Source organism: Argiope bruennichi, chromosome 6, assembly GCF_947563725.1.
Source record: "Argiope bruennichi chromosome 6, qqArgBrue1.1, whole genome shotgun sequence".
Classification (NCBI taxonomy): domain Eukaryota; kingdom Metazoa; phylum Arthropoda; class Arachnida; order Araneae; family Araneidae; genus Argiope; species Argiope bruennichi.
In genome coordinates this window covers 37,874,513-37,897,827 of record NC_079156.1, presented here as the reverse complement: position 1 = coordinate 37,897,827, position 23,315 = coordinate 37,874,513, and the positions used below count along the sequence as shown (strand labels likewise).

At 26.6% G+C, this 23,315-nt stretch overlaps 1 protein-coding gene across 2 annotated transcripts; it reads right to left on the bottom strand.

Moving 5' to 3' along the window:
- Window positions 1-1,016: 1,016 nt before the first annotated feature.
- Window positions 1,017-20,662, bottom strand: LOC129972564 (uncharacterized protein KIAA0930 homolog). 2 transcript variants are annotated; one of them, XM_056086744.1, is made up of 11 exons: window positions 20,524-20,662; window positions 18,041-18,192; window positions 17,076-17,177; window positions 16,886-16,963; window positions 14,667-14,768; window positions 13,521-13,661; window positions 11,780-11,986; window positions 10,224-10,389; window positions 9,146-9,340; window positions 7,009-7,158; window positions 1,017-4,255 (listed from the first exon to the last, which is right to left on the bottom strand). In XM_056086744.1, exons 1-11 carry the CDS (start codon window positions 20,633-20,635, stop codon window positions 4,209-4,211), a joined length of 1,452 nt encoding a protein of 483 aa, XP_055942719.1. In that variant the 5' UTR covers window positions 20,636-20,662; the 3' UTR covers window positions 1,017-4,208. The 2 variants fall into 2 exon arrangements, with proteins under 2 accessions (XP_055942719.1, XP_055942720.1); XM_056086745.1 differs by lacking the exon at window positions 9,146-9,340.
- Between the last annotated feature and the right edge of the window lie 2,653 nt (window positions 20,663-23,315).

The window sequence follows — 23,315 nt, the reverse complement described above, 5'->3', positions numbered from 1 at the left end:
CATTCAAAAGAGTTTTTTTTAAAATAGAACTATGAGAAATATGCAAATTGTTAAGATATAAGCAAAAACTTAAAAATACAATTCATGATAATATGATAAACATTTTCTGAAGTATATTATATGATTATTATGTATTGTTTCTTAACTTTGTGCAACCATCTGAAGTAACTTATTTCACATCATTTTAACATCATTCTCACTTTTCCTGTGTGATTTTCAAAAGGACGGAGTTTATTAAAAAATGGTTTATGCATTAGGTATAAATTTTACTCTTAATATCTTTAAAATCTAACAGTAAATAGTATATAAAGATAATATTACAACAATTATGACATAAGCAGCATTAATTGTAATCATCCAGAATTATTTTTAAAATGAAATAACCACAATAAAAAGAAACCTTTAGAAATATAATGGTGATGTAAAATATTATGAAAAAAATATAAGGAAATAAAAATTACTATTAAGTTACATTTGTAAACACTTTCTAGAATTTGTAGATCGTTTTTTAAAACTTAAAAGAATATTTAACATTTACTTCAAGTATAAAAATTATACAAAATTCATATTAACACATATAATCACATTAATAACAAATAAATATATAAGAATTTTAAATACATTATCTAAATTTATTAACTGCAAATATAATTAAAAAATAGCATTATTAAATTTCTATTTTGTGGATTATCATTAACTAGAACAGAACGATCATAAACATATTTTGTGAATCAATATATAAATTTGATATATCATCACAAATTTTTAGAAATTTTGATTCTCAAGTTTAATTAATAACATGAAACATAATTGAAGACAATAGGTCTTCCACAAGCAAAAGTTTTTACTTTTGCTTATAATACTTATTTACCCAAAAATAGCAAAATAATCAAAAATTTCAAAAAACAAATTCCTAAATAATATATTTATAAAATTAAAATCAAAATATAGTAAAAGTAAGGAATGTAAAAATCTATGAAATCTTTATGCATTAACCTAAATGCTCACCAATGAATGGGATGTTCAATAAGTTAAATATATTAAATTTTCAATTCAACAAACCTTATGAAATATATAATAAATAATATGTTACATATATATTCTTCAAATCCATTGCAAAATACAAGCAATTTTAAGAGAAAAATACAATAAATAAAAAATTAAGCTTCATTTTTAGCAAAGAAAAAACAATGGAATTAAAAATGCAGAATAAAATAAAGTTGGAAGTGCATACAATTAAACTGCTTTACTAGATAACAGCATTAAAAGCATATTTCCTGTTCCAATGCTAGTAGAGACAGTAAAAATATACTGTTTAAGTACAATCACACTTCACATAATTTTATCTTCATTGGGAATTTCCTCAGAAATAAATTGTGAAAGCAATTCAAAAAAAGCCTTCATCCTAAAATCATTATTCTATTTGAATATTTTCTTATATAATAAATTACCTCAAGGCTAAAAGCTACTAAAATGAACAATTTATAGTTTGTAAGAATAAAGCTGCCCAATTTTTTCGTCCTAAAAATACTAAGGAATGAAATGAAAAATGAGGCAAAATATTTTGATCCCAACTATTTAACCAAATTCAGTATCTTATGTTTTTAGGGGGAAAATTTTCTTTTATTTCTTTAAACATTTTTATTCAACCAAATTTTCAAAAAAAATGTAATAAATATTAATAGTTTCTAAATTGCATACTTAAAAAACAATGATTATGTCAATTATTTTTATTGAAATATTTCAAGGAAGTTATTATTGAAAGAGATGATACACAATCAATAGAATAGATAATCAGCAGTGTTTCTTCATCATAAAAATTCTTTTACATACTAACTAGTTCAGCTTTTAAAGAAAGCTACGAACTTTAAGGTTATTCATTTTTAATCATAACTTTTGAAGATTTCACAATACAATGGCACTTATTTATATAATTTTTTTTTTTTGTTTTTGCTATTTTATATTAATTTGAAATACTTTAATAATTAGTAAGTAAATAAATTTACTTTTTAAGTTTTTATCTGAAAATGTGGTAAAAAAATTAAATCAAATGAAATAGAGTATGAATATTTTCATGTTTTACAATTGTGCATGCTCAATGAATCGTCACATGAACTGAGAAACATAATTTTGATTTAAGAAACAGATTTGTATGTATAAGTGGAAATCTTGCTTTATCTCAATTTTTGCATATTATATGTATTTTTGTTTTCTACGTAAAGCAATACAAATTTTGCACTGTATTTCAATATCTGAGTATTTGCTCACTTCTGAAGTAATTCTTTCTTTCTATTCAAAAAAGAGGAAAAAAGATGCAAAGGATAAGGCTGGTAAAAACAGATAAATATGTATATTATAAAGGAAAAAATTAGGTGCATTTTTAAAAAACAGTTTTGAAAATCATTTATTTATAATACATAATCATACTTAAAGATTAATTAAACTTTTTTTCAAACTAATAAGTTTAAAAAATTGAAATGCATGGGAAATATTCAAGAGAAAAAGATAAATAGGCATGACAAGTTGCTTATCTAACAAGAAAAGTTTTAAAGAGGATTTACTTTTATGTCTTCTGAATTTCACTTCTGGCGTTAAAAAATAGTTCATATAGACAAATAGTAAAGTACTTAAAATATAAAAAGTATCATAATAAAACACATTAATAATATCATTACAGTAGAGGCTCAATTACCTGGCTACTGTGACAGAAAAATACACTAAACATTTAAAAACAAAAAAGTTGATACGCTGGACTTTTATAAATGCTCATTTCTGAAACTAACACCAAAAGATGGTGCTTTTAAAGCACATTTTCTGAATTGAAACCAACTTTTGTTTGTTATACTTTACTTTTGTTTTACTTTGCATGTATATTAAGTATTGTATTGTGTTAATTTTTTTTTAAAGAAATGAACACTTTTAGATAAGTTTTACACTACTTAATTTAATTAACATAATATAATGTACAGTATACGGAAAATAATGTAATATAATATAATGTACACTATATGGAAAGTAATGTAACATAAAATAATGTACACTATATGGAAAGTAATGTAACATAAAATAATGTACACTATATGGATGCATAACATTTTAAAATATACAAAATGCTTTTATAAAATATAGACAAATATTTTTTAAAAAAATTAAATAAACTTATTTAAGTTTCATTTATAAATGATTACATTAATATGAAAAAGAAACTTACGAAAAAACAAATCAAATCTGACTGTTTTAGTTTCTGAAATCTTTAACATCATGGTGAAGTGTTTCCTGTTTTTTTTTAGGGCAAATAGAATAAATCAACTGTAGTTTAATTTCACTTTTTTAAAAATTTGTTGAGTTTTACTTGTTAATTTCCAGAATAGTATCTACTATAGTTTAATTTTGCTAGCTAATTTCCAGAACATATGTAATCTGAACCCCTCCCCCAAAATCATATGTTGTAATAACTGAATTAGCAAATAAATAAGTAGAATATTCATTTAACATTGAAAGACACAGCTTAGGGTCAGTGAGATTGTAATTCCAGAGTATTTACAGAAATTCACTTTATAATAAAAAATACCTGTGCATGTATTAGCACCAGTTTAAATTCTTAAAAAATTAAGTAGCATAAATAAAAAAGGAAATAAAAATTTAGATAGAATATAAAAAACAAAAACATAAGATAATGCATATTTTCACAATATATTAATTATAAATAATCCCTTCTGTAAGAAAGATATATAACTGCAAAGAATATTATGGCTAATAATTGAAAAATAACACATGTATAAATATGGCACAAAATTGTTTAATATACTACAAAGATTTAATCACAGTCATATTAATCCAGTTATATGTTTCATAAATGAAATAATTCAAATATATATCATTATAAAAATAATACAAAATATAGAAATAAACTCCCTAACATGATATAAAATTGTAAGTACAATCTCACATAATTAGTAGACATTAATAAGAAAGAATATAGATTTTTTTCAACAATATTGTGGTAAGCATTCAAAAATCATGCTAATACAATCTGATCACATACATTCTGAGTCAGTTAAAAATACAGTGACAAATGTATTATGTATGACTAGAAATATATAAATAACATATATACATACATATATTTATTGCATAGAAAATCAATAAAAAATCACATTTTAAATTGAAAAGTTTTCTAAGTAAAATTCCACTATGAACTTTGAATGCTAGAATGTTAGAATGGGTTGTAGATGTTGCCTTGAATCTAAAATATCTAATAGAGATAAAGAAAAAAAGTACCGCAATTAATATACAAAAAAATTATTAACATTTTATTATACATAATTGCTATAAAAAAACTGAATAACTAAAAATGATTTGCATAAACATACACTTAGTATTTAAACCTGCACTTAGTTTATATGCTATAAATGACAAATATATAACAAAAAATAGAAGCCTTATATAAAAAATTCCCCCATTTAAAAAGGCATATACTTCTCTGAATACACAGGGGGGGGGGAAGCTCTATTAAAAATTTAAGAGTTGACAGAGAATTTGTCTAAATCAAACTTCGTAAAGTTTTTTTTTTTTCCACACCATCCAATATTGACTGCAAAAATATTTTACAACAGTATCCATAATTTTTTTAAAACTCCAAGTGTTTTTTAAAAATGAAACATTTAATTGATGAGAAATAAAAAAAAATTACTTAAAAGCATTTTTTGTAAAATTTACTGAAATATTTCAAACAAAGGTTAATTAATTTTGTGATCTTATCGTGATTTATTGAAGTCTAAATCATTAATTTAAAAAAACAAATCTAAATACAAATATCAAAAAACACTTACAAAATTTTATGAAAATGAGGATAATGAAATAGTGTAAGGGAAGAAAGAAGTTTGAAGACAAAAAACTAGTCAATATATATATATATATATTGAAATGACTTTTAAAGTATTTATCAAAATGAAAATAGCAAAATAATGTAATATAAGAATTTTTTTAAATCAAAATTATAACACTTATTAAATTGTAAATGGCAATTATAAATCTACATAGTGTAAACATATAAGAAAAATAATATAGAAAAAATACCAAGAAATATAGCTTATGAGAATGAGAAACATTTCATGATCTATAATATCATACATTTTTGTTATTTCTATTTAAATTTATATTTTTTTTCTTCCACACACACAAACATACACACATACAGTATACAATAATAAGTTATACAGTAATAAAAATATACCAACATCTATGCTAATAATTTAACAAAAATAAAGAAAATTAAGAAAGAGAATTACCGGAAATATTATGAACAAAAGAAGGAAAAGAGAACAGGAATAAAAGAAATTCTTAAAAATATTGCCTCAAATTTTTTATTAAAATGCAGTATTCAGATACAGAGCCAAATACAAGTATGATCTGTTTTAATACAATTATCTAAGTTACAGGTGGTTATCAAAATAATGGAAACATCTAAGATTTATAAAGAATCCTTAATTAATATGATGTAGGACCACTTTTGGCATGCAATAAAAGCTTGGATTTGTCTAAGAATCGATTCATACAAGTGTTGCATAATGTTTAGAGGAATACTGTACCATTCGTCCTGGAGATATTCTGAAAGTTCTGGGAGAGATGCCGGTGGAGGATATTGATTCCGTATTGAATGCTCTAAAATAGATCATAACGGTTCAATTATATTGAGGTCGGATGACAATGCAAGCCAAGACAGATGTTTAACATCATCCTCGTGTTCATCAAACCATGACTGATCAAGTCTCGCTGCATGGATAGGTGCATTATCATCCTAGAAAATTCCATCTCTTGCAAGAAACAAAGCTTGCATCATAGGATGAACCAGATCAGCTAAAATTTCTTTATAATTCTCCCCAGTGATCCTGCCTTTCAGAATCACAATTGGTCCAGCAGAAAACCATGACATGGCTGCCCATATCATGAGAGATCCACCTCCATGCTTGATGGTTGGATGGAGACAATCATGATCATATGCTTGTGCAGGTTTCTCCAAACATGCACCCATCTTGTTGCAAGGAAAAGCGTGAAACACGATTCATCAGACCATATTACTTTCTACCACCTATCAATTGGTCATGTTTTGTGCTTATGACACCATTTTAAACGAATTTTATCATTAACATCTGTGACAAGTGAATAGAGAATTGCTGCTCTGTCATAAATGTTCTGTTTATGAAGATGCCTTCTAAATGTAATCACTGACACTGGAGAATCTAGATGGGTACCGAGCTTTGCTGTCACTTTTGATGCAATTATTCGTTTTTTAGGTATTACAATCTGCTTCAATTCCCATTGATCTCTTTCACTGAGCTTTTCTTTTCGCCCACTATTTTGTTTGCTGAGCTTGTCTTGATGTTCTGTGTGTATGCTGTCATGACTTTAGACATTATACCTCTAAAAACGCCTAAAAGTTGGGATGTTTCGCTCGCACATACTCCAGCTAGACGAGCGTCTGCAATTTGGCCTCTTTGAAAATCTGAGATATCCTATATTTTATGCTTGAATTTTAATCAAACATAATTTGGAAAATATAAAATATTTATTAAAATATTGTTCCTTAAATGTTTTTTAACTTCAAGCTTTTGCAAATCAGAAAGAAACATTGTTTAAATTATTTTTATCTTAATTACAATCCAAAAATGAAAGGGGTGCGAGTAAGTAGATATTTCTATTCATTAAAACAATCACACTTATAAAATATGAAAGTTATTTTCTCCATAGTTAGGCAGTAAAAAAATTAATGCTACATATTCTTACTTTTGTAACATCATACTGTGGAATCATAAATGTGCTAACTTCCACAATGTAAGCTGGCTGTTAATCAAATTTCCTTGACTTACATTTTAATAACTCATGCACAAATAAAAAAAAAATTTTTTGAGTCAGCATTACTCTTTAAGACCTCTTGTGTTAACTAAAAAAAATATATTAAAAAAATTAGTGCCCTTTAAAATAGTTTAGTACTCCAGTAAAACATACCAGCTATGATGGAGTGCCATGGCAAAGTTACATAAGTCAGGTACGCATGTAATGCAGGAGAACTAGCTCGTCTAGATTCTTTCCAGAAGTGGTACGCTTGACCAAATCCACGCATTGTCCATAATTTATTATATGTTGTATCATCAAGTTCTAAAAAATAAAAGCATGCCATTTTTAAAAAGTCTGGAATATTAAATTTTACTAAATACAATATTATCTCATATAATAATTATTAAGTTATAAGGGGGAAAATCTGATTCTGTAAAATTTTTTGTACTTATTTCTATAGTAGTCAGAATTTTGATACTGATTACGTCCCTAACTCAAATCCAGTTATCTATAGTACATACATATAATCTTTAACTTAGATAACATTTATTCACTCACAGTAGCAGAAGAATTTATCAGTGTCTTCTAAGAAAATGTCCTAGGAAAATGTCAATTTTTATTCATTTAATTTTATTTTAGCTATTACGCTTTTTAAATAAAGTCACCAATAGTTTTAGTTAGCAAATCTAGTTGTATTTAATATAACTGACCAAGGACAAGCCCAATATTAATTCATAACAAAACTGTGCAATTTATTCAAATTATAATTTGTCTCAAGCAAAAATTCCAAATAAATAAATTATAACTAAAAAGAAGATCACAATTTTAAGACAAAATCTCAAAAATAAAGATTCACATTAGAGTGCATAGTCAAATGTGAAAGAAAATAATAATAATAAATATGAAAAACTGGACATTATGTCTATTAAATCACTAATATTTAAATAAAATAATGTTTACTGAAATAATACAAATAAATAAGCAGAAAAGCATTGCAACAGAAACTAAATGAATGGTATTCAATTTTAGAGATACATTGCAAGCTCTATATTTCTTAAATATCTTACCTGTTGTATATTTTAGCCAATTTAGACAACTTATAAATTGTACATTGTTCTAACATCAACGTGAATAACAAATGTTTTGATTGCTAAGAAATTCTTAGAAACACTTTCTGGTATATTCTTAACTAGTCCTCTGAGTTATTTAACTCTCCTCATCATCTTTTGGTGGATAATTAATTGAAAAACAGCCCTTTTCATTTCCCACTCTTCAATTTTTTAAAATATTATTTTATGACCAACAACTAAAATTACAATATTATGTGATGCATGGTAGTTTTTATTTTATATCTTCACTTCTTTTCAGTAGATCAAATTAAACTGGGAATTGAAGAATGTAATTTGAAAACAATTATCAGGCCTATTTTAGTTTCCAAAACAAAAATGTAACCAATCAAGCAACAGGAGAAATTTGAAAATTAAGAGAGAAAACATATGTTTTAAAATTCATAATAAATAAATAATAAAACAATATTGTTTAATGTAGCCTTGTTATATGGTGGCTTTTATTAATCATGAAAATTATAATTATTAAGAAAAAAAAAAGCATTGTAAGACCCAAGCAAATATTTATTCTATATATTTTCAAAACACATTTAATTTGAATTCTTTTCTTTCCTATTCAACTATTCCTTCCAATGTAAAAACTAAAATAAAAAATAATTTGCTCTATATTTGTACAAAATTAATTTAAAATCCAGGGTATTCAAAATTATGTTTACACATCTATTTTTTTTTCTTTTCTTTTTAATTCAATAAATAAAATACCAAAGTATTTTTTCATGAAATGAATACTGCATTAATATTATCATTCTGATTTCAACATTAGGATAACAATACTTTATTGGAAGTATTGCAACAGTTGTGTCACTTACCAAATTTAAATCTCTAAAGTAAATACAGAATTAATTCTGGATTTCACACAATTGAATAACCAAATAGAAAAATGATAAATTAAAAAAACATTATAATAGAGATTGTTTAGATTGCAGATCCTCAAAACTTTGTAAACCTGGCAGGAAATCTCTAATGTCGACAATTAATGATGCATACGTTGAAATGTTCTATGGATCAACCATTAAAAAAAATTTATATATTCTTTATTGAATATAAATAACTACAAATGCACATCGTTTTTTTAAACATATTTTTAAGTAGAAAGCCATTTTTGAGACATCATCTATAAGGATACATATATCAATAAACAAAAAACCCATAATTTATATGAATTTTAAAGTAATATTTACCTTTAGGATTTAAATCCATTTCATTTGTTCCCTCAATAGAACTTTTATTAGAGAGTTTTTTTATGTCTCGATGAGAAAAACAAGAAGCATGACAATTTCTTAAAACTTTTAGTCGGACAGGTTTTTTAGATACATCAAAAATTTTTAAAGTATTGGTCTCTGAATTTTTTGGAACATATACCTGTGTGCTAGGATCTATGAAAATAAAAATAAAGGGAAAAAATAAAAAGTGCATTTCAACAACACATGCAGAAATAACAAGAAATTCAAAATAAAAAGTGCAAAACTAATTTAAAATAAATTAATAAATTCACTGACAGCATACAAAAATAAAGCAAAAAAAAAAAAAAAGGAATGCCCCAATTATTAAAAAAAAAAAAAGATTTAAAATGATTAAAGATTATGATTTTTAAAAAATTAAACATAAAAAGAGAACATGCATTTCAATAAAACATGCAGAAATAAATAAGTGAATCAAAGTAAAATGTGTAATATTAACTCAAAACAAATTAAATAAAATCCCAGAAAACATACAAAAATAAAGCAGGTAAATAAGAATAATATTTTTTAAAAACTTAGAAATTAAATTTAAAAAGTGAACAAAAACCAAACAGATAAATAAGGGCAAGTCAATTAAAATGAAGAGCTCTGCTACTTTGAAGATGAAAATAAGATGGACAAATAACTATGAATTTTAATTCATTTTTTACTTATTCATTATTATTATTATTATTTAAACGAACAAACTTTCCTACTAATTAATTCAGTCCACAAAATACAAAAGTGTTAATTTTTTAATAAAATGCATAGCCAAGAGAGGAAAAGTTATACTTTAAAAAGGGAATTTATATGTCAACAATCGCTTTTGTGAAATATTATAAATTAAAAACAACTTAATAAATTCACTTAAAAATTTACAGAGTGAAAACCAATTCAACTCTCAAATAAAAAAACATGGAAAAATATTTTTCTTTAATTTAACCTTAAATGTTTCCATAAAAAATAAAAATATAAATTAAAATATAAATATAAATTATTGAATATTTTGACAATTCTATAATGTGAAAAGAAACCTTACCATCCCTTATATCACCAGCTTCAATTTCATTAATTCCATTTGAATAATAATCGACTTCGGTTTCAGACTGAGATTTTTTAATATCTTGGCGACTTTTCCAACTCCTAACATAAGTATTTAAATTAGAACTAGGATCGGACATTCGTCGTTGTAAGTATGGACTATCCTAAAATAAAGAGCAATAAGTGGAAATAAATAATAACGAATAGAAAAATGCAATGCAAAATCCATATAATTTATGTTAAAGATACTGTGCATGCTGTTGCTCTACAAGGCATTTTAGCATACATATATATATACCTTGAAGAATGTGAATGCACACCTCCGAGAAATTTTATTAAAATCTAAAATTTAAACTGAATTTTGGCAATTTTTTCACGATAATTTTAAAAAATATTATCGTAAGAATAAACTTTACAACATTATCAAAAAAATTTTAAATTGTCATTTTAATAATATCAAATTAGTAGCCATGTAAATTTTTTTTATCAAAATAATTTTTTGCTATTTTCTAAAAATAGACCATTTATCTAAAGTTCAAATCCTTTTCATTGCTCCATTAATTACGATTGCATGATTTTCTTCTATTGCTGAAAGCTAAAGTCAAAAAAGCAATAAAAAAATTAAAAGTCATAATATAGCAAAATTTATAAGATAGATAAAACATATATTTACATTTTTAATAGTACTATGATATCATGGGACTGGTGTCCATTAGAAAGTTCCATTAATACAATGATCTGAGCACATGTAAGGCAATTAAAGTATTGCATTTTAAATGTCTGTCAATTTCACAATTTTATGGATTTAAAGTTATATCTAAATGATTTAACTGAAATTAAAGATAACCAATAACATCAGCGAGCCAGCACCCCAGGCAACTAGTTCATAATAAATGCAACTGAAGTAGATGAAAAAGAACCCATGAAAGATATTATTATTTAGTAATTAATCACAATAAAATTTATTACAAAAAATCATTTGCTTCACAGTCATCAATTTCATTTGAGGCAATACTTATCTCACACTTTTGGAACAATTTAGTGAGATGAAAAATTACAAAGAATGGTAATTATACATATTCTATTTAATAATATAAAAATCCTATAATTTAATGATATCAAAAATATAACAAGTTAAAGAAAAATATAATAATGACATTGATAAGGTTATTTTCTTCAAATAAATATATTTTTATACAAGAATGTAATAAATTTGAATAAATAAATTTAAATTGGTTCTAGGGGAAAAGTTTAAATTTAAAACAAAATAAAGTATTTAAATTTGTCTACAATTTTAAAAGCATTATGAATTCATAATTTTTCTAGAGGGAGTTTTCTCAAGCTATATTTCATATTTTAAACATCTCTTTTTCATATCACAAATATACATCATATTTTATGATTATAGAATAGGTAGGATAGAATATAATATAGGTATTGTATACTGTAGGTAGAATCAATGCATAATATATATAAAAGTGAGATATTATGCCATAATGAACATTACATTAAAATAATAAATTCTTAAAGCTCAATAAAAGAAAAATCTATTACCTCTTCAACATCTTCCCAATCATAATCAGTAATAGAATAGCCTGGTTCAGATGTTGGTGTTTCAACACCTGATCCCTTCTGTTTAGTGACAGCCATTTCAGCATGTCCTTTTCCTGATGGTCCTCTCATGCGCACAAATTCAAGTCTTTGTTGTCCTTGGTACCAACCCAAAGACACTTTTTGAGCAAATTTTGAAGATAAACTAGCCTACAAACAATAAGTATATTAAATAAACTTTTTTTTTAGCAGTGAAAAAATTATAAAAAAATAATGCAGAAAAAAAGAAGCATTTATGTTTTATGACGGTCAGACATGTTATAAATGTTCCAGTGCTTTTCTCATTAGAGATATGAATAGCATAAAATGCCTTTCCCCATTAGCCCCTATATTTTGATTGTTCTCATTTTATGTGTCCACAGAATCATCTAAAAAATATGAAACAGTTAATCGAAATAAAATGTCAAGTGTTAAACTTTTAGTTCCAACTTTTAAAATTTTTCTGGAAAAGTGACTAAAAGCTAAAAATTTCTTAAATTCAATATTTTATGTTCAGATGTTCAAAATAAATTTCTTCAGAATGATAATTCTCTTTTCGTTGAAGCTTAGTGGTCTCCCCCCCCCCCATTATTATTAGAAGCCATATTATGAGGAAATATGAGCAAAAAAATCATCAAAAATAAAATAAAAAATTTTCTCCACTCAGTTTTAAAATTAGGGCTTCAAGGCACATTGAGTCACTATTATGACTACTTTCATGGTTACTGTCATGTTCCAACTTTCATGGTAGTCAAGAGCAAGATTCGTTTGGGCATCACCAACACACAGAAGGATATACAAATGCTTCCTTATATAGACATAGAAGCCGTTCCTCGTTTAAAAGTTTATACTATATATATAGTGTTGATAATGATACTTATAATTATTAATAATATCTGCCTGATTATAACAGATTTACAATAAAAAACTAATCATTAAAATCTACACTCCTGTCCCCAAATTAAGTATAAGGGGAAATTATTTTTTTAACATCAGTCATAAAGCAACACAAAATGGAATAAATGAAGTACAAAAATAAAGCATCATTTCCAGTATTAATATCATAAGAAGATTCTGTGGCTTTAAAGCTAATTATATCATTTGCAGCAAGGTGAGAAAATCAAGAAAATTGCAACTTAAATGACTCAGAAAATTTTATGTAGAAATTATTCAGGGAGCAACCCTTCAATATGTCTCATCCTTTCACTTTTATTTAAAATAATGAATTGGTATATTGCATCAAACAGCATTATCAACAATAGCCGAAATGAATCTACAAATAATAAAATATTTTGATTTTTTTTATCACAGTCAGAAAATCAAAACTATATACAAAATGATTAATTCATCAGAACTTTGAAAAAAATTTTGTTGTATAATATTATAATTTTAAATTAACAGAAAAATTTATTTTTATATTTCTCTATAAAATTTTTTAATTAGCTAGAAAAAACTTACACATATATTTTACAATATTATCATTCATATTATTGCTTACTTAATAAACTCCTTTAATCTATAATATTTTACTTCATTATTCAGTTTTTAAGACAATTCTTTTGACATACATTAGTAAATATAAAATAATATTCCAATATTTTTTAAAAATAAAGATCTTTTCAAATCAAAATGCATAACTTCTTATAAAATTCTTTTTATTCTACTTAAAATAAGCAAATATTACAATTAAAAATAATAACATTACCCGAGCATCATAAACCCTTTTCACAGCTTCATAATGGATTGAGCCTAGGAATATTACACGTTGTAAAGCACCTTCTTTATCAGCTGCTACAAGCTCGACACATACCATTTCACCATCTCTAACTAAAATATCTTCAAATACCTTTCAAAAAAGAGTGGAAGAAAATTTAAACTACTAAAGATATTTTTCTTAATAAAGATAAAGCAAATAGATTAAGATTATGGAGCAAATGTATTATTGGAAAAAAACTATTTCATACTTTATTCTTAAAAAAGAGATAGAGAGAGATTTATAAACTAAACTATAATGATATATTTCATTTATAAGATATAAAAATTATAATTTATAAAATATGGAAAGTATTATACATTTAGGATATTGATTACATTTGACAAGCTATTATAAAGAATATTAATTTTAAATGTATCCAAAGTAATGATTTATATTAAAATAAATGTACATATTTATTAACTAAACTGATGTTTCCCTTTTAAAGAATTGCTTCAATATTTTTTATCTAAGATTGCACAGATGTATTATTGACATTTGCTTTAGGGCAGCAATCTCATACTGACTGCCTCTCCACACTCAGATATTACTGTCTGCTATCATATATATCTGAACATATCCCCTTTGGATTTTTTTAATTAGAGTGTCATTAAGATTTTGCCCTGACAAAATAGCTACAATTTCTATGATTGAAAGAAACATATATCAGATAAAGATTTAATTACATCACAAATTACTCATTAATACTCAACAATTTATAAAAGATTGTTAACCATTTCAATAACCATAGAGTCTTTAAGGTTGCTCACATACATCTTCATAAACTATCAAAGACACTTGAAAAATTACTGCCTTTAATGTGACTAAATTATTGTGGTTCCCTCATAACAGAGACCACCTATGTAATAAACAGGTACCTGATATATTAAATCCTATTTAATAAATTCCAGTAAAATTTTATCATTATATAATTAATTTTTGTTTAAACATTTACTTTTAAACTTACTTATTGAAAATCATTAAAAAAACTTTATAGAATATTCCTAATTTACACTTAGATTAAATATATTTAAAACATTTATTTTTAATATTATTAGTTATATCAAAAGGTTAAAATAATTATTTTAAATTACCTACTTCATCATAATTGTCTATGGTGAAAAATATATTTGGATAGCTAATTTCTTCCATTTCACCTTTGCAGTCCATACTTCTCCGACTGGGAGATGCATAAACCCTCTAAAAATCATTTAAAACAAAAAAGCTTTAGAATACAAGCATGCACAATAAAATAAAGTACTTATTATGTTCTACATATAATTACTATATGGATTATTTCAAAATTAGCTTATTATATGCTATACAAATATAAATTATTAAATTATAATTATTTGATCAAAAGTAAAAAGTAATTTTTCTAATGTGGAATTATATCCCTAGCTACCAGTAACATTTATAAAAATTAATTTCAAAGTCATAAATATGGAGCAATTATTTAATCAACTATTACCAGATTCACTATAATAAATTTTAATAAAAAATGTAATTTTGTATGTAAAATTAATTTTATTTTCAGTTTAAATCCATTACATTACAGACAATTTTTTTTTTTTAATGATGAATTCTAGAAAAAGAAACCAAAAAACATTACCAAACAAAATTACTTTTTTTTTATTTATTCATTTTTGCCAATTCATATATTTGGACATCAATTTCTCCAGATTTTTCAGCTATCAGTTTCATGGAGCTAATCCTTAACAAATAAAGTATGAATTTTTGTAAAGCCTAATGCACTTTTTAAACTATTTCACTTTCAGTGAACATATGTGGAAATATTTCCAATAAATCATTAATTGCATTAAAGGACAAATGTGATGCAACAAATTTTAAATGCCCATAAAAATTCAGCTTTAAATTACTGTTCATGAGCTGAAAAGTTTGAAATCAGATTATTTTCAGACATTAAATTTGACGTTTTTGGATTGACATATCACATTCACTTTCATTCCTTTTAGATAAAAAGTCTAATATTAATTAAGACTTTTTTCACTGGTAAGCAATTTGCTTCCCTTTTTTTGGCATGACGAATAAGTGCCAGTTTTCCCATATTACTTAGGCTTATTAATTCGTATTAAATACTGATTTTGAGCAATTCAATGTTTTTAAAAAATTCTCTGAATAAGCTAACCATTTTTCAAATGATAAACAAACCATTGTATAAAATCATGTGTGAGTGACTAAATACCACCATGATGTGTCCACAAATTGAATGTTGCTATTCCCGCCAGAGGATGGCATTCAAAACGTTCATGCACTTGCAGAAATCTTGCACATAGTCATTAGCTGCATTTTGAGAATCTCACAGAAAAAAAGAAAAAAATCTGCCTCACTAATCAAAACTGAACTGATCTATACAATAAAAAACGGGTGAGAGTAGAAAAGATGCAAGTTTCTACATTACACAATTGCAAATGGTACTGTTTTGATGTATTGTTTGAAAGCAATAACTATGATCTTTTATTCTTGCAATCATTAGAGATTGGCATTTTTTAGAAGGGAAAAAATACCAAGAAACTAAAAATTCCCAGTTTTTTTTTTTTAAATTGATTTTTAAATTCACTATGTTTTCCTGGTTCTCCCGGTGGGATAGCAACCCTGATAAAACAATGCCTTTTTTTACACTTTAAAAGTTATTTGCATAATATGAAATAAAACTACTAATTACATGTAGAAATACAAAAACATCATATTTCTTAGTCTTTAACGTCTATTTTTTAACAAATTGATTCCCAATTGCACCATTCCTTAGACTATAACACCTCATTCTAATTTAATGATTTGTTTATTATCAAGAGACATCATATAAATAATAAGCTTGTATCAAACTAAATGTATAATATAAATTGAAATACAACCGAATAACATTAAAAAAAGAAATCTTAAAATAGGAATAAAGCTATTGGAAAACAAAATTTCCTCAATTTTATAAAAATAAGCAGTTTTGTGAAAAAGATAAGAAATTATAGGAAGATCAGTCAGGAAATAGCATATGCATTGAATTTTATCATGAACACAATTAAGTTCATATACAGACAATGTATAATCCAATTTAATAAAATTATTAAGATATAAATAATGAAAGTAATTTTAAACCAAATATGAAAGCCATTTAATATTTTTCTATTCCATGATGATATTATCATTAAAAATATTTAACATTAAATAAAATAAACATGACTAATTTTTTTTTTAATTTATAAGTGAATTAAATTTTCTTACCAATTATTTAAATTAAGAAAAGAAGAAAAAAAGCCTATAATACATTTTTACTAAATGGAAAATAACTTTATGCATACCTGAGAATTCTTTTTAAGTATCTGTAATTCTTTAGGACTTGTTCTAGTACATACAGCACAGGTAAGTGTATATTCAAACTAATGGAAAAAAAAACTTGTATTTATATTTATTACAAAATTTAATTGGCAATAGCATTTATGTTTACCATCTATGGTAATTTCAATTTCTAAAAAGTATTTGTGGATATACCTCTTGTAAAATTAAATTTAAATAAACAGTTTCTTCCCAGTCAATATCAGGATCTCGTATAGGCAGCTTTCTGGAATCCTTTCGAAATACTTCTATTGCTGTCTGAAAAGATATGGATAACAGATAATTGTTACTTCTCAGTTTGAGTTCCACAACTCATGGAATTTTTTCATTAACAGGAATCAAAAATTCAAGCCCAGTTTAAATTTAGTTCTATTTCAAATCATATATATCATCTTGAGGTACTTAAAATATTTTCTCAATAACATGCTTCCAATGGAATGACTAAATTGTCTTTTTAAGTTAAAGGCAAATAATGATAAACCTCATAATTTCAATATATCTACGAGAAAGTGAAACTCCACTACAGAAACTTCCATTAAAAGAAATTGTTTAAATAGTGGAGCAATTTATTTTCTATAGTCAGAGATAATTAAAGGAGATAGTACAGAGAAGTGAAAGAGATGTATAGTTAGATCAGTCCTGAATAAGTATTTAAAAATAATTCCCATATTTTATAAAACACTAACAATCAACATTTTACACAGAAAAAAAATTGCATTCAAAATAGAAGTTATCCATTTTCATGGAGTTCATTGTGGAAACCTAAGAGGCATAGAATCATGTATAATAAATGTATATAAGAATTTTGAGGTTACAATACAAATTTTTTATCATTAATGGACTCATAATTTTTTTTCCATCAAAAAGAAATTTCAGGTTAAAGAAGCTGTTCTTAATAAAAAAAAAAAAAAGACTTGAAGCTTAAATTAAATTAAGAATAAAAAATAAAATAAAAATGTTCATTTAAATTTTGAAAATTAAAAGCTTTCATAATAATGAACAATGCAACAAAAATTTATACAAAGAGTAATAATTTTAAGGAACTGTAGCAGGTCATAAAATAAAAACTTATAATTAGAAAAAATTTGAAAATGAAGTAAAATTTAAAATAGTATAGATACCTCAAACTTTGGAATATAGCGAGATCCACCTCTTTTCTCATGTTTACGAACAAAAAACAGCATATCATCTCGATCATCACAGTGACGTAGAAAATGTTGAACGAAGAAATCAGTCCAAAACCTTGTTGGATTCAAAATTACAAATCCAGATTCTGTAAATTCATTGAAAATCATTTACAACCCATTAGAAGAAGAAAAAAAAACAATATCAAAATTTAAATTATCATTAAATTCAAGCATCATAAAATTGTAATCAAAAGTAATAAAAAAACATTATTCAAACAAAAAAAAATGCATCCAATTGTGTAGCATGAAATTTTAATGCATCAAACTATGGATATATATAACCTTTAAAATTGACAATTTGGTTTAATGTAAATGAACAAATGTGCTAGAAATTCCATATGCACAGCTATTGAATTTCAACTAAATACAATTAATCAAACATACACATAAATATGAAAATATAAAATCTAATCATAAGGAATTTTATTCTTCTTCACTCTAATTTGAGTATGACTTTAGATTTCACAGTATAATACAGGGAATTCTTGAATAAATTACAAACATGAAAATGATAAGAACACAAGAAGATTTCATAATAAATTACAGATACGATATATTATTTCAAGATTGGAGCATAACAGTTATATTAGTATGGATTTTAAGTATAAACTGTTGAATAATCTATCCAAAATTTTGTATAAATTAAGAACTAAGCATAATGTTAAATTTCAACTCAGTAGATCTATTTTTAAACTATGCTCGATATAATTCCAAACTATTTTAAATTTTAAGCTTTTATCTGGGCTAATGTCCTATTCTAACAACTTTGAAATTTTGTAGCCTGTTCTTCCAAAATAAAGAGAACATACAAATAGCAGGTTTAGTGTTCATGTTTTTCTGGATTAATTTTGTATCAGTTTCCAGTGGCACCTATGGAATCCCCAGACCATGAAGCATTGACTTTTAATGGGTTTCTGGACAAACTATCAGCATCTTTGAGTTTTCATATATTCTTGGAGTTGCTGTGCCCATCTAATCTATGAGTCTTCCAGAGGGATCCTTCAGCCCTGTCAACCAGCACAGAGAATAATGGTCCCTGACGATCTTGAAAGCCTTTCCAAATAGATATGGCCAAAACTTAGTTATAACCCATATGGCCACAAGGCATTCTCTTTCAGTTGTGGAATAGTTTCTCTCAGCCTTTGTCGGAGTATGCGAGGCATAAGCTATTACTTTTTCCTTCCCATCTTGGATTTGGACTAATACTTTGCCGATTCCTTATCCACTTGCGTCGGTGTGAAGTTCTGTTGGAGCATTTTTGTCATAAAGGCTTAAGACAGGATCGGAGGTAAGATCCTTCTTTAAGTTATTAAAAGCTTCCACTTGTTCAGGTCCCCAACAGAATTTTGTGTCCCTCTTCAGTAACAACTGTAGTGGTTTGGCTTTATGATAAAAGTCCTTTATAAATCAGTGATAGTAAGAGCAAAGTCCCAGAATGGTTCTTATGTCATGGATATTCCTAGGCACGGGAAAGTTTACTCACAGCTTTTACTTTTTCTGGATCCAGTCGTACGCCATCACTGGATACTAGGTGTTCCAAGATCTTTATCTCTTGAGCTCCAAAGCCACACTTTTTAGGATTAAGGATAAGGCCTGAATTGTGTATACACTGAAGGACGGTATTCAACCTCTGAAGATGTTCGTCGATTGTTTCTGAGAACACCACAATGTCATCTAAGTAGCAATTGTTCATTGCCCATTTTTAAAGTCGCAGATTATCCATCATCCTTTCAAAAGTTGCAGGAACATTGCATAAGCTGAATGGCATCACTTTAAACTTGTATAATGCCTCAGATGTTACGGTACAGTTCTAGAGACTGGTACCATTTGGCGATTTCCCGCCAAATTTTCGAACCAAAGCTGTTTTCTCACGATCGGCTTCATCAACTTCTATTTGCCAGTAACCGGAGTAGAGATCCATAAACGAAAAATATTTTGACCCTTTCAGGCAATCCAAGGTGTCGTCAATACGCGGCAGTGGATACAAGTCTTTCTTGATAATGTTGTAAAACCTGATTATTATATTAAAACCTGTATTACCTAAAAGATTTTAATGAAATTTTTGTTAAAACCTTTTTAATTCGCCCGATAAATACTCAAATGAAATGTGAAAATAACTCGAAAATCGAATTATTATTATTAACAGACATTTTTTTGACAAATGACTCATTGTTTAAATTCAAAGACATATAAAAAAGTTTTATAATTCAATAAAAATCTTCAACGGGAGTTTATGTACGCTAATCTACTTTAAGAAACTTTTCTGTATTAATTATGGTACATTTACTGAAAAATTCTAGAGTAAAAACAAAATTTTAAAATGACTCATCTAGTTCACTTAGTCATCAGACTTGAAAGCATGCAGAAAGCTTCAGGCTATATGTAAGATTAATACAAACAATAAATCAAATACTTGCCTTCCCTAGCATATTGAGCTATTTCTCTAGTTCTGTGGTAAGATATTTCACTCAACATTTGTTCTAATACACTAGGGACATGATCTGAAGAATAGACGTTAGCAAAAGCCATGTTACCAGAAAAAAAATAAACACGAAATAATAAACAAAAACAAAGACTATTTTCACTCATTTCAATTCAGATCATTCCTACTTGAAATAGCTTATTGCTTTGGAATTGATTTTCCAAATGTGGCCAACAAATAGCATAAAAACAAGATTTAGCTTTTGTTTGTTCTCTGAATCTTTGTAAGAAGAAAGATTATTTTGAATTATTATCGAATAAATAATTTGTTGAACATAGTTGATATTTTAATCCATAGAAATGACATAATTATCTCCTGACAAATGTAACTACTTTCCATGCCCTCTTACATCCTGAATCTCGTTAATATTTGAAGCATTGAAATAATGATTAGAAGGAAGGAGAGAAAGTGTTGATGCCTTACTCCAGTCTATTCTGTTTTAAGAACAAAATATTAAAAGATGGCTTACTTCTAATTCCACACTGGTTCTGCACTCAGTTAGGAGGCATGGATAGCAGTTAGAGATGCATAATCCACGATTTTTTTAATAACAAATAATTTTGCTATTGTTATTTTTAAATATTTGTTCCAAATATTTGTTATTTCTATCATATTATTAATTTAAAATTATTATTTAATATTAAATATAAAATTTATTAATTGTAATTAATACTTAATTTGCTAATTTAAGTAACGTGGGATTCAATTAACTTATCCATTTCAGCTTACTTCTTGAATTTGATTTTTTTCAAAACTATTTGATTTCTGTATTGGAGTAAACCATTTTCTGAAAAATTTGAATTAAATATAAATGTCATTTCTTTAAATTGTTTACTTTAGTTCTATATTCTATCAATAGATGGCGCCAGCAGTAATTGGAATATATGCAAAGTTAAATCACAAGCAATTAAGAACGATTTGTGTGGAACAGTGCATCAACACATACGAATACCAGTAATTACCAGAACACATATGACCGGTTACTCTCATGAAGTGAAGCGGCGACTTCACACTTTCCAGTGAAGTCACCGCTCCGAAAAATTTCAGTGATATGCAATTCAGTGATACGATGATTCCAATAACCGGTCCGTTCACTTTTCAATCGGTTCACAGATTTCTCCTTTTCTGTTATGTTCGGAAGCTTCCATTGAACAGATCGTATCGATTGTTACTTTCCAGTGAAGTCACTGCTCCGGTAAATTTCAGTGATATCGTATCGATTGTTACTTTCTATCGTGATCCAAAACCTGTAATCGAAATATCACCAGTAAGATCGTATCAAGGATTTGAATCACACCTCTCTTTGAAAAGTATTGATCACTTTATTTGTGACTTTTTGATATTGGTTACGTAATAACCGCTCGTAAAATATTCGTCATCCCTATTTCACACTTTCCAGTGAAGTCACCGCTCCGTTAAATTTTGGTGTTGTTGGTTGGTTGGTTGACTGGATTTTTCTGGCGCAAGAACCCTGTTTGGCTATGCTGCGCCAAGCTTATGGTAGATAAACCCCATACTGCGCCAGACATATGGTATTAAAAATGATGTCAAGTACAATTCAGACATACAATTTAAAATTACAAATTCTCGTGATAAAGATTAAAGATCTCGTGTTAAGAGATTAAAATATCAATGAAATTTAAAACGTGAAAATGCAAATCTGATAACATGGAAACAGATACAATATATCACAAAACCAAGTTAAAAAATTCATTGTAATCTTTTTATTCGATATTTTTTTATGCACAGTACACTCCCGATTATCCACGGAATTGGGTGGCGCGGTCGCCGTGGATAACAAAAATCGCGGATAATCCGAAAAAAGCTAAAAAGGGGTATAGCAAAAGAGAAAACAGGCATTCCAACTTTGAAAAATCGTTTTATGTACAATAAAACGTAAAATAAACAGCAGGAAATGTTTAACTAACGCTTAATATTTTAGTATATCACTCCAAATTAACCTAAAATGCATTTTGTTAATGAAAACAGAAAAGTGCTTTGTACTTACGGAAGGCGTCAAGGATGCACAGAAAAATTAATACATATGTACTGTTTTAATACTGTAATGTATTATGTAATTACAAATGCATAACTGTAAAACTACACCTTTTTGAAGAAATCAGTCATTTGTGTTTGCTTCTTAGGTTTGCTTGAGGGGAAAATTCCGAGAAGACCTGGGATATTTTTGCCATAAATAAGCACGATGTTAGCAAATTTAACGTTTCGTTCAGTTTTGTGAACATTTTTATTTTCTTTGCTTTACGCTTGTACAAAAAAAAAAAAAAAAAAAAAAAAAAAATTGCTCTTCGTATAACCCGCCCGCGGATAATCGGGAGTCTACTGTATTTGTTATGAATAAGTGTATTTAAAGATTCATTGTAAAATTTTTTAAGACCAACACATTGAACCGTACATTTTTGGGGACTTTGCCTAAAAACAGTTTTATCAACTGCGGTGAAATCGGTAGAAGGTTCCGGAGCAGGTGGGGTTTCATCAATTGTTTCGTGAGGGTTGTATTCAATAGCATTATCCGATTCTATTTCGGTGTCAGTATTTTGGTTGGGCTTATCTGTGGACATGGTTTCAAGCTCAGAGAGTTGGTTTCATCCATTTTATCAGATGATTTGGAATTTATGGTCTGCGAAGAGCTAAAATTAGAAACTGGCATAGATTATGAGACTTGTCGAGGTGAAGTCTTCCAGAATTTAGAATTCGATATATTTTCAA

Bases quoted from the DNA above. Each gene is read 5' to 3' on its own strand.
- LOC129972564 (XM_056086744.1), bottom strand. From the start codon at position 20,635: ATGGCTTTTGCTAACGTCTATTCTTCAGATCATGTCCCTAGTGTATTA. The intron at 10,390-11,779 runs GTAATAGATTTT...TCTTTATTTTAG, and splicing joins ATTGGGAAGATGTTGAAGAG to GATAGTCCATACTTACAACG. The intron at 7,159-9,145 runs GTAAATATTACT...TTTATTTTTTAG, and splicing joins AATGGATTTAAATCCTAAAG to AACTTGATGATACAACATAT.